Consider the following 14,876-nt stretch of genomic DNA (forward strand, 5'->3'; position numbering starts at 1 on the left):
GGAGGGAGGGGGCTGCTGCACAGGATTGAAGTAAGCTGCAGAGAGTTGTAAAGTTAGTCAGCTCCATCACGGGCACTAGCCTCCTTAGTATCCAGGATATCTTCAAAGAGTGAAGTCAGCCTCAAAAAGTCAGCATCTATCATTAACGACCCCCATTAGCCAGGACATGTCCTCTTCTCAATGCTACCATCAGGAAGGAGATACTGAAGCCTGAAGGCACACGCTCAATGATTCAAAAACAGCTTCTTCCCATCATTCGATTTCTGAATGGACATTAAACCCATGAACATTACCTCACTACATTTTTATTCCTAGTTTTTTGCACTATTTAACTATTTATTTATAGTTAAATAGGATCAACAGGTTCATGACAGAGGCTGGTGATACTAAACTTGATTCTAATTCTGACAAAGGTCCACCTTTCCTAGTGCCCCAGAATGTGTACCAAACTACTAGTGAACTGTCAGTACAATCCCCATCCTCAGCCTCCCACACTGTTCCCATGAACCTCAAGGGAAAGTATCTCACCTCCTGGTTTCATGGACTCAAAATTTAATTCAACTATTTTAATTAATCAGTTCTGTATCTCACATAAATGCTGAAGTGGAATAAGACATTGGTGAGGCCTAATTTGAAATAGTGTGTGCACAGTTCTATTCATCTACCTTCAGGAAATATATCAATCAAATTGAAAGAGTATTGAGAAGATTTACATGGATGTTGCCGGGACCTGAGGACCTGAGTTATAAGGAAAGGTTGAATAGATTAGGACTTCAAGTATTCCCCAAGTGAAGAAGAATGAGAGGAGATTTGATGGAGGTATAGAGAGGGATGGGCGGCAGGTGGAGATAAATCTTTACCAGAGGAGGTGTACAGCTTTCCTTCCCTCTGCTAGTCTGCAGGTCAGCCTTGGGCAAGCTGCAGCACTTGCTTAGCCTCCCGATCAGGGTCACGTCAAGCCATGGGTCAGGTGGTGGATGGTCAGATGAGCAGCTGGTGCATATCACAAGTCCTGGTTATGCGACCACTGACACCAGGCAGACAATCTCTGAAGAGTATTGATAATTGTTTACCTGTCTTGTAAACAAACCGCCCAGAAGGAGGCAATGGCAAACCACATCTGTAGAAAAATTTGCCAAAAACAATCATGGTCGCAGACGATGATCGCCAATGCCATATGACACGGCAATAAAATGATGATGATGAGAGATAAAATAAATGCATGCAGGCTTTTTTCCACTGAGGTTGGGTGAGACGAGAACTAGAAGTTATAGTTTTGGGTTAACAGGTTACATTTTTAAGGGGGATTTTCGGAGGACCTCTCCATTCAGAGGGTGATGCAAGTATGAAACAAGCTGGCAAAAGAACTGGTGGATGTGGGTTCAACTGCAAAAGAAGTTTGGACAGGCACATGAATCAGAGGCCTATGGTCCAAGTGGAGGTGTATGGGACTATGTAGAAAAATAAGTCGGCACAGACTAGATGAGCCTAAAGGCCTATTTTTGTGCTGTTGACTCCATTTTCAATTTTTTTTTCGTTCTGCTTTTCTGCCATTTCAGATTTCATTCATCCCACAATCATAAAGTCATACAGCAAAGAAACAGCCCTTCGGTCATCCAACCAAAATTCCCATCTATGCAGGTCTCATTTGCCTACATCTCTCTAAACCTTTCTTATCACATACCCATCTAAGTGCCTTTTAAATGCCGTTAATGTACCTGCCTCGACCACATCCTCTGGAAGTTTGTCCATATACAGATCACCAACTAGGTGAAAAATTTGGCACTTAGGCCCCTATTAAATCTCTTCTCTCTCACCTTAAACCTACGCCTTCTCAGTTTTGACTCCCCCAACCAATGTTGCATCTAATTTGGAATGACAAGTGTGCGCAAAAATCTTCTGCTGTGCAATTTTATGCCCACGACAACAACATGTGCACACTGAATAATTTCTTCAATAAAGACAGTATAAATAAGGAAATGTTTGTTTGATGATGAACTTCAATAAAAAAAATAACAAAAAAAAATAAGCCTGTTCCAAAATCTACAGACAAATCATCGCAAGCTCTATGTGGTCAACACTATCCGCATCACAAACCGGAAAACAAAATGTGATTGTGTACAATCATGAAATATACTCAATAGACTAACGAGGTAGAGGACGACAACTTTATGTGTGCAGTTTAAACTCCTTTGTGCACTAGTAGCAAAAGATGTGTAAGCATGCACACCTTAGAGGGAACATTGGCCCCAACTCTGCAAAAAGACTGTGTGCATTCAGCGTATTGATGCTCTCATGATACTGTACAGTACTGTGTTAAAGTCTTAACCATAAGTCTTATGGTTTCAGATGGTATGGCCTCCACAGAGTCCTGATCTCAACAATAATGAGGCCGTCTGGCTTTACCTGGAGAAACAGAAGCAAACGAGATAGCTGAAGTATGCAGAAGAACTGTGGTAAGTTCTCCAAGATGCTTGGACCAACGTACTAGCAAAATTCCTTATAAAACAGCATGACAGCCTACCTAAGAGAAATTAAAGGCAAAGGGTGGTCACAACAAGCATTGATTTAATTTAGTTTTTTACTGTTTGTTGCAATATAATCTATTTGACATTTGGAAACTTTTCATAGCTTTTGAAAGCCTCTTGTTTTACAGATTTTTTTACATGTGCCTAAGACTTTTGCACAGTACTGTACACTTCCATAAGTTCATCCCTCAATTCTCCTATGCTCCAATGAATAAAGTCCTAGCCTGCTAACTGCTCTCTAGAACTCAGTCGCTTGAGACCTGGCAAAAGTCTCATATTTCTCTTTTTTTTTGGCTTTCCATCCAGCTTAATGGCATCTTTCCTAGAGCAAGGTGACCAAAACTGAACACAACAGTCCAAATGTGGCCTTCCCAATGTCTTCCTACATCTTCCACCAGACCTTCAACACATTCTGCCCTCCACAGGGTTTCCACCTGAAACATCGGTCGTTTCCTTTCCTTCTTACAAATGCTGCTCGACCAGCTGAGTTTCTACTGAGGACTGTAGCTCCTCCTGCCCTTCAGTCTGTCCTAGTCTCCAACCTACCACTGATCACCTTTACTGTCTCTCCACTCACTGTCCATCTCCTCTGCAACTTATACATGTTCCAATTCCTACATTTTCCCTTTTGACCAGATATATTAATGATTGTTTTTCTCCCCATAGATGCTGCCTGACCTGCTGAGTATGCATACTTCCAGCTTATATTTGCTTTAGAATTAGCAGCTATCTGACTCCAGTCAGAAAGACATGGACTCATTTCCAGAAAATGTCCTGTCCCACCTACCCCATCTCCTTGTCAGAGGGCATCAGACATACATATGTGGGCTCTGGAGAGGGTCAACAGTAGGTTCAAAAGAATTATCTGAAGAATGAAAGGACCATAAGATATAGGAGCAGAGTTAGGCCATTTGGCACATTGAGTCTGTTCTGCCATTTCATCATGGCTGATCCAATTTTCCTCTCAGCCCCAATATCCCACCTTTTCCCCACATCCCTTCATTCCATGACCAATCAAGAATCTATCAACCATTGCCTTAAATATACATAAAGACTTGGTCTCCACAGCTGCTCATGGTAAAGAATTCCATTTATTCACCACTTTCTCGCTAAAGAAATTCCCCCTCATCTCTGTACAAAAAGGATGCCCTTCAATTCTGAGGCTGTGTGCTCTTCTCTTAGACTCTACTACCATAGGAAACATCCACTCAATCAAGGCCTGTCACCAATCAATAGGTTTCAATGAGGTCATTCCTCATTCTTCTGAATTCTAGTGAATACCCATCAAACGCTCTTCATGTAACAAGCCATTCAACCCTGGAATCATTTTCATGAACCTCCTTTGAACCCTCTACAGTCTCAACACGTTTTCTAAGATAAGGGGCCCAAAACTGCTTACAATACTCCAAGTGAGGCCTCGCCAATGCTTTATAAAGTCTCAACATTATGCCCTTGCTTTTATATTCTTGTTCTCTTGAAATGAATACTAACATTGCATTTGCCTTCCTTATCACAGACTTAACCTTCAAATTAACCTTTAGGGAATCCTGCACAAGGACTCCCAAGTCCCTTTGCAACTCAGTTTTTTGCATTTTCTCTCCATTTAGAAAACAGTCAACCCTTTCATTTCTTCTACCAAAATGCATGGCTTACACTTCCTGACACTGTATTCCATCTGCCATTTCTTTGCCCATTTTCCAAATCTGTCTAAGTCCTACTGTAGCCCCTCTACTTCCTCAAAACTACCTCCCCCTCCACCTATCTTCATACCTCTGCAAACTTTGTAACAAAGCCATCAATTCCATCATCCAAATCATTGATATATAATGTTAGAAGAATTGGTCCCAATACAGACCCCTGTGGAACACAACTAGTCACTGACAGCCAGCCAGAAAAGGCTCCTTTTATTCCCACTCTTTGCCTCTGCTAAGTAACCACTGCTTTGTCCATGCTAGAATCTTTCCAGTAATACTTCAGCAGCCTCAGGTGTGGTACCTTGACAAAGGCCTTCTGAAAATCCAAGCACACAACATCAACTTATTCTCCTTTCTCTATCCTGCGTGTTATTTCTTCAAAGAATTTCACAGATTTGTCAGGTAAGATTTTCCCTTGAGGAAACCATCCTGACTGTGGCCTATTTTATCATCTGCTTCCAGGTCCCCTGAAACCTCACCCTGATAATCGACTCAAACATTTTACCAACCACTGAGCTCAGACTAACTGGCCTACAGTTTCCTTTCTTCAGCCTCTCTCCATTCTTGAAGAGTGAAATGATGTTTGCAATTTTTCAGTCTTCTGGAACCATTCCAAAATCTAGAGATTCTTGATAATGCCCCCACAATCTCTTCAGCCACCTCTATCAGAACTGGTTTTGTTGGCTTTGACTTGTTGTGTCAGCCATGGTTATGTCAACTTTCATTTAGAATACTTCTTCCTCTTTGGGATATATATATCCTGTGCCTTCCGAATTGCTTCCAGAAATTCTGGCTCTGCCGTCACCCCTGCCAGTGTTCTTATCCAATCAATTCTGGCCAACTCATTCCTCATGCCTCTGTAATTCTTTTACTCCACTGCAATACTGACACATCTGACTTTGCCTTCTTTTTCTCAAATTTCAGAATAAATTCTATTGTATTATGATCACTGACCCCAAAGGGTTCTTTTACTTAAGGTCTCTAATCAATTCTGGTTCACTGCACAATACCCAATCCAGAATAGCTGATCCCCTAGTGGGTTTGACCATGAGCTACTCTTAAAAAGCCATCTTGTAGGCACTCTAGAAATTCCCCCTTCTGGAATCCAGCACCAATCTGATTTTCCCAATATCCCTGCATATTGAAATCCCCCCATTACAATTGTAATAGTGCCCTTCTGACATGTATGTTCTATTTCTTGTTATAATCTGTAGGCCACATTCTTACCATTGTTTGGGGGTTTGTATACAACCCCCGTCAGGGTCTTTTACCCTTACAGCTTCTTAGTTCTATTCACAAAGATTCACCACCTTCCGTCCCTATGCCACCTCTTTCTAATGATTTGATTTGATTTTTACCAGCAGAGCAACACCACCTCCTCTGCCTTCTTGTCTGTCCTTTCGACACTATGGGTAGCTTTTATGCTTATAGCTCCCAGCTATTATCTTTTTTCAGCCATGATTCAGTGATGCCTACTACATCATACCTGCCAATCTGCATTGATGCTACAAATTCCGTATACCGTGTGCATTCAAATATAACATCTTCATCAATGTATGAGATGCATCTGATGTCTCTGGTCCTGTACTCCATGGAGTTCAGAAGGATGGGGTGGGGTGAGGGGCGAGAATATCATTTCTACCAGATACTGAAAGGTTTGGATAGAGTAAAAATGGAGCCGATATTTCCATCAGTAGAAGAATATAGGATCTGAGGGAAGACAGCAGAATAGAAATGTGAAGGAATTTCTTCAAGCAGATGCTGGTGAATCTGTGGAATTCATTACCACTAAGGTCAGGATAGGCTCTTAATTGGTAAGGGGATGGTTTATTTCATTTTACTCAGAGTTATATGTGGAGTAGGCCCTTCGAGCTGCACTGTCCTGCAACCTCCGACAACCCCGCTTTAACCCTAACCAAATCACGGGACAATTTACAATGACTAATTAACCTACCTGATACATCTTCGGACTGTGGGAGGAAACCGGAGCACACGCGGAAAACCCACACATTCTACAGTGATGGCGCACAGAGACCTGTACAGATGACACTGGAATTGAGCTCTGAACTCCGATGTCCAAGCTGTTATAGCGTCACACTAACCTCGATGCTACAGTGGCGATTATGGTTAATGGGGAGAGAGTGGGAGAACAGTTGAAAAAAGCTCAGCCATAATTGAATGGCAAAGACTCGGCAGGCCGAATAGCCTAATCGTGCTCCTATTTCTTTTAGTCGTTTGGTCCATTGAGCCCATGCCAGCTCACAAGGCAATCCCATTCCCCCACTGCTACCCCTATAACCCATCATCACATCCCATCAAACCCACCCAGCTACACTCAGCTGCCGATAAACCTACCAACCTGCATATCATTGGCATGGACAGAACCACAGCACCCATAGATGCTTGAAATCTGAAACTGAAATCTAAAGTGCCGCATGTCAGACAGCACTGTTAGGAGGAGAGAGCGCTAATCCTTCCGAACCAATGAAAGCTCATCAGCTTGTAATATAAACACTCTTTACAGATGCTGACTGACTTGCTGAGTATTTCCAGCTTTCTCTCCCCTCACTTCAGCTCAGAGTGTTGCCGGGTACCTTTCCGCAGCGGTCGCTCTCCTGGATGGTGACAATGTCCATCAGTGACGTCAGGCGCACGTTGAGAAGCTCCGATGTGGCTCTTAGTGTCTCCCTCTCCTTCTCCAGATGCTGGCAAAACAAAAGGGCACAACAGTGACCGGTGGCGACACCTGATCCAATTCAAGGAAAAACGTGTATCAAGGACTGGCAGCAGAGTGATCAGAGTGATCAACAAAGCCCATTAGTGTCTGTACTTGAGAACACAGAACGACAGCACAGAACAGACCCTTTGGCCTATGATGGTGTGTCAACCTTTTAACATATTCCAAGGTCAATAAAATCCTTCACTCCCACATAGACCTCCATTTCTCTTACATCCATGTGCCTATCCAAGAGTCTCTTAAATGTCCATAAGAACAGAAGCAGAAGTAAGCCATTCGGCCCATCGAGTCTGCTCCACCATTCAATCATGGCTGATCCAATTCTTCCAGTCATCCCCACTCCCCTGCTTTCACCCCATATCCTTTGATGCCCTGGCTAAACAAGAACCTATCTATCTCTGCCTTAAATGCACCCAATGACTTGGTCTCCACAGCTGTTCGTGGCAACAAATTCCACAGATTTACCACCCTCCGACTAAAGTAATTTCTCCACATTTCTGTTCTAAATGGACGTCTTTCAATCCTGAAGTCGTGCCATCTTGTCCTAGACTCTCCTACTATGGGAAATAACTTGGCCATATCTAACCTGTTCAGGCCTTTTAACATTCGGAATGTTTCTATGAGATCCCCTCTCATTCTCCTGAACTCCAGGGAATACAGCCCAAGAGCTGCCAGACGTTCCTCACACAGTAACCCTTTCATTCCTGGAATCATTCTTCTGAATCTTCTCTGAACCCTCTCCAGTGTCAGTATATCCTTTCTACAAAAAGGAACCCAAAACTGCACACAATACTCCCAAGTGTGGTCTCACGAGTGCCTTATGGAGCCTCAACATCACACCCTGGCTCTTATATTCTATATCTCTAGAAATGAATGCCAACATTGCATTTGCCTTCTTCAGCACCGACTCAACCTGGAGGTTAACCTTTAGTGTATCTTGCACAAGGACTCCCAAGTCCCTTTGCATCTCTGCATTTTGAATTCTCTCTCCATCTAAAAATAGTCTGCCTGTTTATTTCTTCCACCAAGCTGCATGACCATACACTTCCCAACATTGTATTTCATTTGCTACTTCTTTGCCCATTCCCCTAAACTACTTAAGTCTCTCCTGCAGGCTCTCTGTTTCCTCAAAACTACCCACTCCTCCACTATCTTTGTATCATCAGCTAATTTAGCCACAAATCCATTAATGCCATAGTTCAAATCATTAATATACATTGTAAAAAGCAATGGTCCCAACACTGACCCCTGTGTAACTCCACTGGTAACTGACAGCTAGCCAGAATAGGATCCCTTTATTCCCACTCTCTGTTTACTGCCGACCAGCCAATACTCCACCCTCGCTAGTAACTTCCCTGTAATTCCATGGGTTCTTATCTCACTAAGCAGCCTCCTGTGCGGCACCTTGTCAAAGGCCTTCTGAAAATCCAAGTACACCACATCTACTGCATCTCCTTTGTCTACCCTGCTTGTAATTTCCTCAACATATCTGTCTCTGCCACCAGCCCAGCAGTGTGTTCCAGGCACTCATCACTCTCTGTGTAAAAAATTTAGCTCTGACATTTCCCAGACTTTCCTTCATTCACCTTAGAAGAATGTCCTCTGCTTTTGGACATTGCTGTCCTGAAAAACACTCTATCTATGCCTCTTAGCATCTTATAGACCTCTACCAAGTCACCTCTCATCCTTCTTGGCTCTAAAAAGAAAAGCCCCACTTCCTTAACCTTTCTCATAAGTCATGCTCTCTAATCCAGGCAGCATCTTGAAAAATCTCCTCTGCACCTTCTCTAAAGCTTCCACACCCTTCCTATAATGAGATATGGCTTGCCCACGAGGATTCTCTTGAACTTCCATAGAACTATGGTAAGGCCCACTCATGCACAATGGCTTAACGACATTATGGCCTGCTAGGACCTCGAAAAAATTCATTATTCAGTTCTTAATTCGGATCTAAAGTTCCAGAAGGTCTGGGGACCTTTTATCGAGTACTTTCATAACCTTCCTCTTGACTAAGGTTTTTTTTTTCTTTTTTTCTTCTTTTCGGTCCCTTGCTTTCAGCTCCCTTTTTTTTGGTAGTAGGCATTATTATCCTCTGTTGCTAAGTGTATTCACAGTCTGGGAGTTTGACTGTCCTGACTTATACTCTCTATATTGTGTTGTGGTTGGTCTGGAGTTGTTGTTTTTTTCTTGTGTTGTGGGGCTTGGGGAGGACACTAAGTTTACTTGTCTTTAATTTAGGTGCTTTTTTGTTAAATTCTCTTCCTTTGTAGCATATTGTTATTGTATGCTTAATTTTGCACTGTATTAATGCTCCTCATTGGGATTTGGGGTTTTTAATTTGTAAAATGGTTTGAAAAACTAATTAAAAAATTAAATTAAAAAAAAAAACAAACTATGGTAAGTATCCTGACCAGTTGAATCTCAACCTGACATGGCAACTGCTCTGCCCTGGAACAACTGAAGCTGTAGTAAACGCTGCCTAACCTTGTTGCTTCCTTCCATTCAACCCATCTTCAATGTGTCATTCCTTTGTCCCTTCTCCATCTTCCAGAACATAGAGGCACTAGCCTCCCCAGCATTGAGGACATCTTCAAAAATTGTCTGTAAAAGGTGACATCCATCATCCAGGACATGCCCTCTTCTCACTGCTCCCATTAGGAAGGAGGTACAAGAGCCTGAAGACACATACTCAATTTTATGAATAGCTTCTTCCCCTCCGCCATCAGAATTCTGATTGGATAATAAACTATCCCATAATCACTCACTCGATATTTTTGCTCTCTTTTTGCGCTACTTATTTAGATTAATTTTTAAAATGTATTTCTTATTGTAAATTATATATTATACAACTGTATGTACTGCTGCCACAAAACAACAAATTTCACTACATATGCCAATGATATTAACCCTGATTCTGATTCTGAGGAGCTTTAAAGCCTGAATGAAAAAGCTGATGAACAGCTTCTGCCCCACTGTTATCATACGAACCTTCTTCCATATTCCCTTCCCAGCCGTGTTGCCACCTTCTCAGTCTCTATTGTTTTACCTTATTCTAGCTGAATGGACTGGCAATAATTTGATCTGTATGAAGAGTATGCAAGACAAGCTTTTCACTGTCCAATACATGTGACAATAATAAACCAATTATCAATGCAGGCTGAGTACCCCTTATCCAAAATTCTGAATCCAAATTTTTATTCTGAGCACTGACGTGAAGTCACAAATGGAAAAATGGAAAACTCCGCAGTGCTGGGAAGGTTCCCAAGCAATGCACAGGTCTCTGTGCAGCACAGACAGTGAGAAGTGACCACACAACAGAGGTTAATGGAAAACAGCACATAAAACCAAAAATGCAGATCTCGGTCGTGTATTGAAAGAGTGGATTCATCAGCGTCGGAGTGTACATATGCTGCTTAAAGGTATGCTGATCATGAACCTAGCAAAAATCAATCGGTGAACTGAAAATTGAATCTAATTGTTTCACACACAAAATTAATAACAACGTATAAAACTACCTCCCCCCACATCATAGTTCCTGTGGAACAGGCAGCTGCTTGAAATTGATAGCAGATGTGAAGCCAATCAGCACTGAAACCCGATAACAGATGCAGTGAGGGGCGATCATTCAACTCCGACAGTCTGGGGAGGACCCAGCACCATCAACCCAAAACGAGGCGATCTTAAATGAATTATTTGCATCGATAATACGACAGAGTTTATAGAGGTGAGGCAAAGCGGCATCAACTTCATGGACCCTGTACAGATTACATAGGTGTTTGCTACCCTGAGGCAAATCGAGGTGGATAATTCCCCAGGGCCTAACAAGGTGTACACCTGGACCCTATGGGAGGTAAGTGCAGAAATTGCCAGGGCCCTAACAGAGATATTCAAATCATCCTTGGTGACAGGGGAGGTGCCAGAGGATTGGAGGATAGCTAATGTTGTTCTGTTGTTTAAAAAGGCTCTAAACAGAAACCAAGAATTTATAAGCTGGTGAGTCTGACATCAGTTATTAGAAAGTTATGGGATGGTATTCTAAGGGATTGGATAAATGAGCATTTGGATATGTGTAGACTGATTAGGGATGAGACAGGGATGTGCAGGCAGCTTCTTCCCAAACTGGCTACACTGTCCCATTCAGCAATTTCCCCCTTGTTTACCATTGTTGGAAACTGTGCTGTGTGCTGTTTGTGACCACTGCCAATTGTCAAGCCTACCTGCACCCTGCTGCTCAACCACTCCTTCTCCTGCCGGGCCTCCTCGAGCTGCTTCTCATCCGGCACCAGTTGTCCGATGTAGGTGCGAAGTTGTCGGATCAAGGAGCCCTGGGATTCCAACGTACCTCTGGCTTTACTGCAATAGTAAAAAGGAAGAAGAATGTTTTATTTAATCGCACCTCAGGAAGCCCAGACATGTCTGATCATCATGTAAGATAAGCATTAGCTTTATTTGCCACATGTACTGTGCTTTGAAGCGTACAGTGAACTGTATCGCTTTGTCTCAAATTAAATCAGTAAGGCCTCCGCTGGGGGCAGCCTACAAATCTTGCGATGCTTCCAGCTCCAACGTAGCATGATGACAACTCACTAACCGTAACTGTGCTTCTTTGGAATGTGGGAGGAAGCCAGAGCACCTGTAGTAAAACCGTGCAGTTATGGGGAGACCGTTGAAATTCCTTACAGACAGTGACGGGAACTGAACCCTGATCTCACAGCCGGTACTATAAAGCATTGCACGAACTGCAACGCTGCTGTGTTACTGAGTGTGAACTTCAGGAAAGCAAAGTTGCGAGAACACACCAGTGCTATACCAACCGCGCCCAAGAAGGCACGCACAATAATTTTGTTGGCAGGCAACATGTAGAGCTGCTGCTCATTTCTTTAAATTCCACCCATAATATAAAGGTACACAACAATTATCTTTACTGCCAGGTGAAGCAGCAAATGATATCTTACAACCCGAGAGCAATGAGATATCTTCACAGGAAACGTCTCACACCGGCTCAGCACCAGCTACATGGTTGTGAGACTATGTTACACAGATGATACATCTTTAAACTGGTGTACACATCAGTATTTGGAGAGTAAACTGTGGTGACAATACCATTTAGAAACGAACAGTCTTTTTAAAATATAAATTTAATAAATTTTGAACAGATTTGTTTTAAAAGCCTCATTTATTTCAATCAGTACCTTTATTCATTGTAAATCAATTAATATGCATAAATAAGCAACAGGAATCATCCTTGTTCCTTAAAAAAAAGTTTTTAATTAATTTTACTAGCTGATTAGCCAATGATAATTCTTGCATAAAGTTTAAGATGATCTTTATTGTCATATATACTTAAAAAACAGTGAAATGGATTGTTTGCGTTCACAACGAGCTGTGCTGAGGGTGGCCTACAAGAGCTGCTGTGCTTCCAGCGCCATAGCACGTCCACAACTCACTAACTCTAATGCAGCCAGTTTGTGGAGAGTCGTGTACGCATCCTCTTCTCCAGGAAGACCCCAACCTGGGGTCCATGGACCCCCTTGCTTCATGGTATTGGTCCATGGCATAAAAATAATCATCAATTTGGGCTCACACTCTCAAAAAGGTTCACCAACCCTAGATACCATGGGCCCCAATATGTGCCAGGAAGTTGTCTGAAAATACAGGGCTGTAGTTACAAGGAGAGATCTGACAGACATCAAAGCATGTCAGGGTAAAGGGTGAACACACAGGATTATAAAATTACAAGGAGCATAGATTGGATCAGACACAAAATCAGGTTTATCATCACTTACATATGTTGTGAAACTTGTTAAGCCAACAGCACATTGCAAAGACATTTAAAAATCACTACCAGTTACCTTAAAATAAACAAATAGTACAAGGAACAAACATAGAATCTTTTCTCTAGAGCAGGGGAGTTTGGAACTAGAGGGAAAACATTGAAGATGAGAAGGAAGAAGTTTAATGGAGAGGTGAACGGAATGTTTTCCTCACACAGAAGGTGGTGAATATCTGGAGTGAGCTGCCAGAGGAAGTAGCGTTGGCAAATAACATTGCCACAGTTAAAAGGTATTTGGGCAGGTTCTCGCATAGGAAAGGTAAAGGCATGAAGTGGGAAAATGCAACTCGCATACAAGCATCAGGATCAGCAGTGAAGGGTCCCTTTTCTGTACTGCATGTGGGAAATCCCGGGTTGACAACTGAGAGTCCAGCACAGAACCTAAAGCTTTACGAGGCAGAGGGAGGAACTCAGGGACAACAAGACAGACCCAGAGTTTCACTTACCTCAGTTCTTCCTGCAGGGCATCCCGCTCCTGAGCTGTGGCCTCAAGAGTTGCCCTCAAGCGTGCTGCCTCGCCCTGGCTTTTCTCTTGACTCTGCTGCAGCTCTTCCTCCAACTCCGCCACCCTTCGCCGCAGAGCCTCCAGGTCCCCATCCAGTGACTTAGGCACAGTTGCCAGCTGTTGGAACCGGAAAGAAAGGCTTATACCCACAGATGCTGGAATCTGCAGCTACACTAGTTCGTGGCGGGGTGGAAATCCATTCATTCATATTTCCGGGATTCAACATTACCAACTAATGACCCCTGAACTGGTTTAGACGACACCACTCCCCACTGCATTGCAGACATTTTGAAAAGGAAATACGCCCTTGGAAAATTCACCAAAAATTGAGATATGGATAAAATTTACTGCCATTGAATTTATATAAACAAGATAAATAAATGAATACATGCATTTGCTTTTTCAAGTTGCATTTCTTGATACATCAGGGAGGCAGCTCCATCATGGGTTCTAGCCACCACCACTGAGGCCATCTTCAAGAGTCAGTGCCTCATGGAGGTGGCATTGCTGATTAAGAACCCTCACCATTTGGGACATGCCCTCTTCTCATTAGAGGAGAGGTACAGGAGGGTGAAGATTCACACTCAATGTTTTAGGAACAGCTTCTTCCCTTCTGTATTCAGATTTCTGAACAGTCCACGAAGCCTGAACACTACCTCACTATTCCACTCTCTTTTTGTACTAATTATATTTTTATATATTTTATTGAAACTTACAGTAATTTTTTAATGTATTTTTATGTATTGCACTGTCAGTGATAATAAACCTGATTCTGATAAAAGATCAAGGTCTTTATTTGTCATGTGTACATTCAAACATACAATGAAATGCATCGTTTGTGTCAACGACCGACACAGTCCGAGGATGTGCTGGGGGCAGCCTGATAATATTGATATGCTTCTGCTGTCAGCACAGCATACCCACAATTCACTAATCCTAACATGTACGACTTTGGAATGTGGGAGGAAACGGGGGCACCTGGAGGAAACCCAGCAATCATGTGGAGAACGTACAAACTCCTTACAGACGGGGGGAAATTTAACCCAGGTCACTGGCAGTGCAAAGCTTTACGTGAACCACCAGGTTACCGTGCCTCGCTGCATGTACAGCTTACAGAAAGTCATACTGTGGACTAGCACACCTCATAAGGTACGGGTCACCAGTGACTTGCTGGGCTATTTCAGTCGGCTATATTGTGGGCTCCCAGCAGGTAAAGATGGTAGATTTCCACCTGAAGGACGTTAGTGACAATCTGATAGTTTTTATGGCCTTAGATGTTAAGCGGCATAAGAAACAGAAACCCATCAGAGGAGCACACAGTATCCATCTATAGTAACCATGTTTTCTGGTTTATGAATTGGGTTTAAATTCTTTATTCATGTTTTGATTGAACCTCATTCCTTGGATCACTTCACAGTGTTATACAGCATGGAAAGAGGTCCTTCAGCCCACTTATCCATGCTGACCAAGAAGCCTACCTACACTAATCCGATTTGCCCATATCTTGTAAACCCTTTCCTAGCCAAAAGTATTTTAAGCACTGCAATCCTATCCAGCTCTGCCAGCTAGTCCAGCAGTT

At 42.7% G+C, this 14,876-nt stretch overlaps 1 protein-coding gene across 2 annotated transcripts in view; it reads right to left on the bottom strand.

Annotated features, from left to right (window-relative positions):
- The window catches only part of cchcr1 (coiled-coil alpha-helical rod protein 1), a 48,724-nt gene that overhangs the window by 24,794 nt on the left and 9,054 nt on the right, over positions 1–14,876 (bottom strand). For both annotated transcript variants that reach the window (XM_073031542.1, XM_073031536.1), the window contains exons 4-6: positions 13,239–13,414; positions 11,177–11,312; positions 6,817–6,927 (exon numbers count right to left, since the gene is read on the bottom strand). In XM_073031542.1, coding sequence (XP_072887643.1) covers positions 6,817–6,927; positions 11,177–11,312; positions 13,239–13,414 — 423 coding nt within the window. The remainder of the gene's footprint in view (positions 1–6,816; positions 6,928–11,176; positions 11,313–13,238; positions 13,415–14,876) is intronic.

This window comes from Hemitrygon akajei, chromosome 2 (genome assembly GCF_048418815.1).
Source record: "Hemitrygon akajei chromosome 2, sHemAka1.3, whole genome shotgun sequence".
NCBI classification, from domain to species: Eukaryota; Metazoa; Chordata; class Chondrichthyes; order Myliobatiformes; family Dasyatidae; genus Hemitrygon; species Hemitrygon akajei.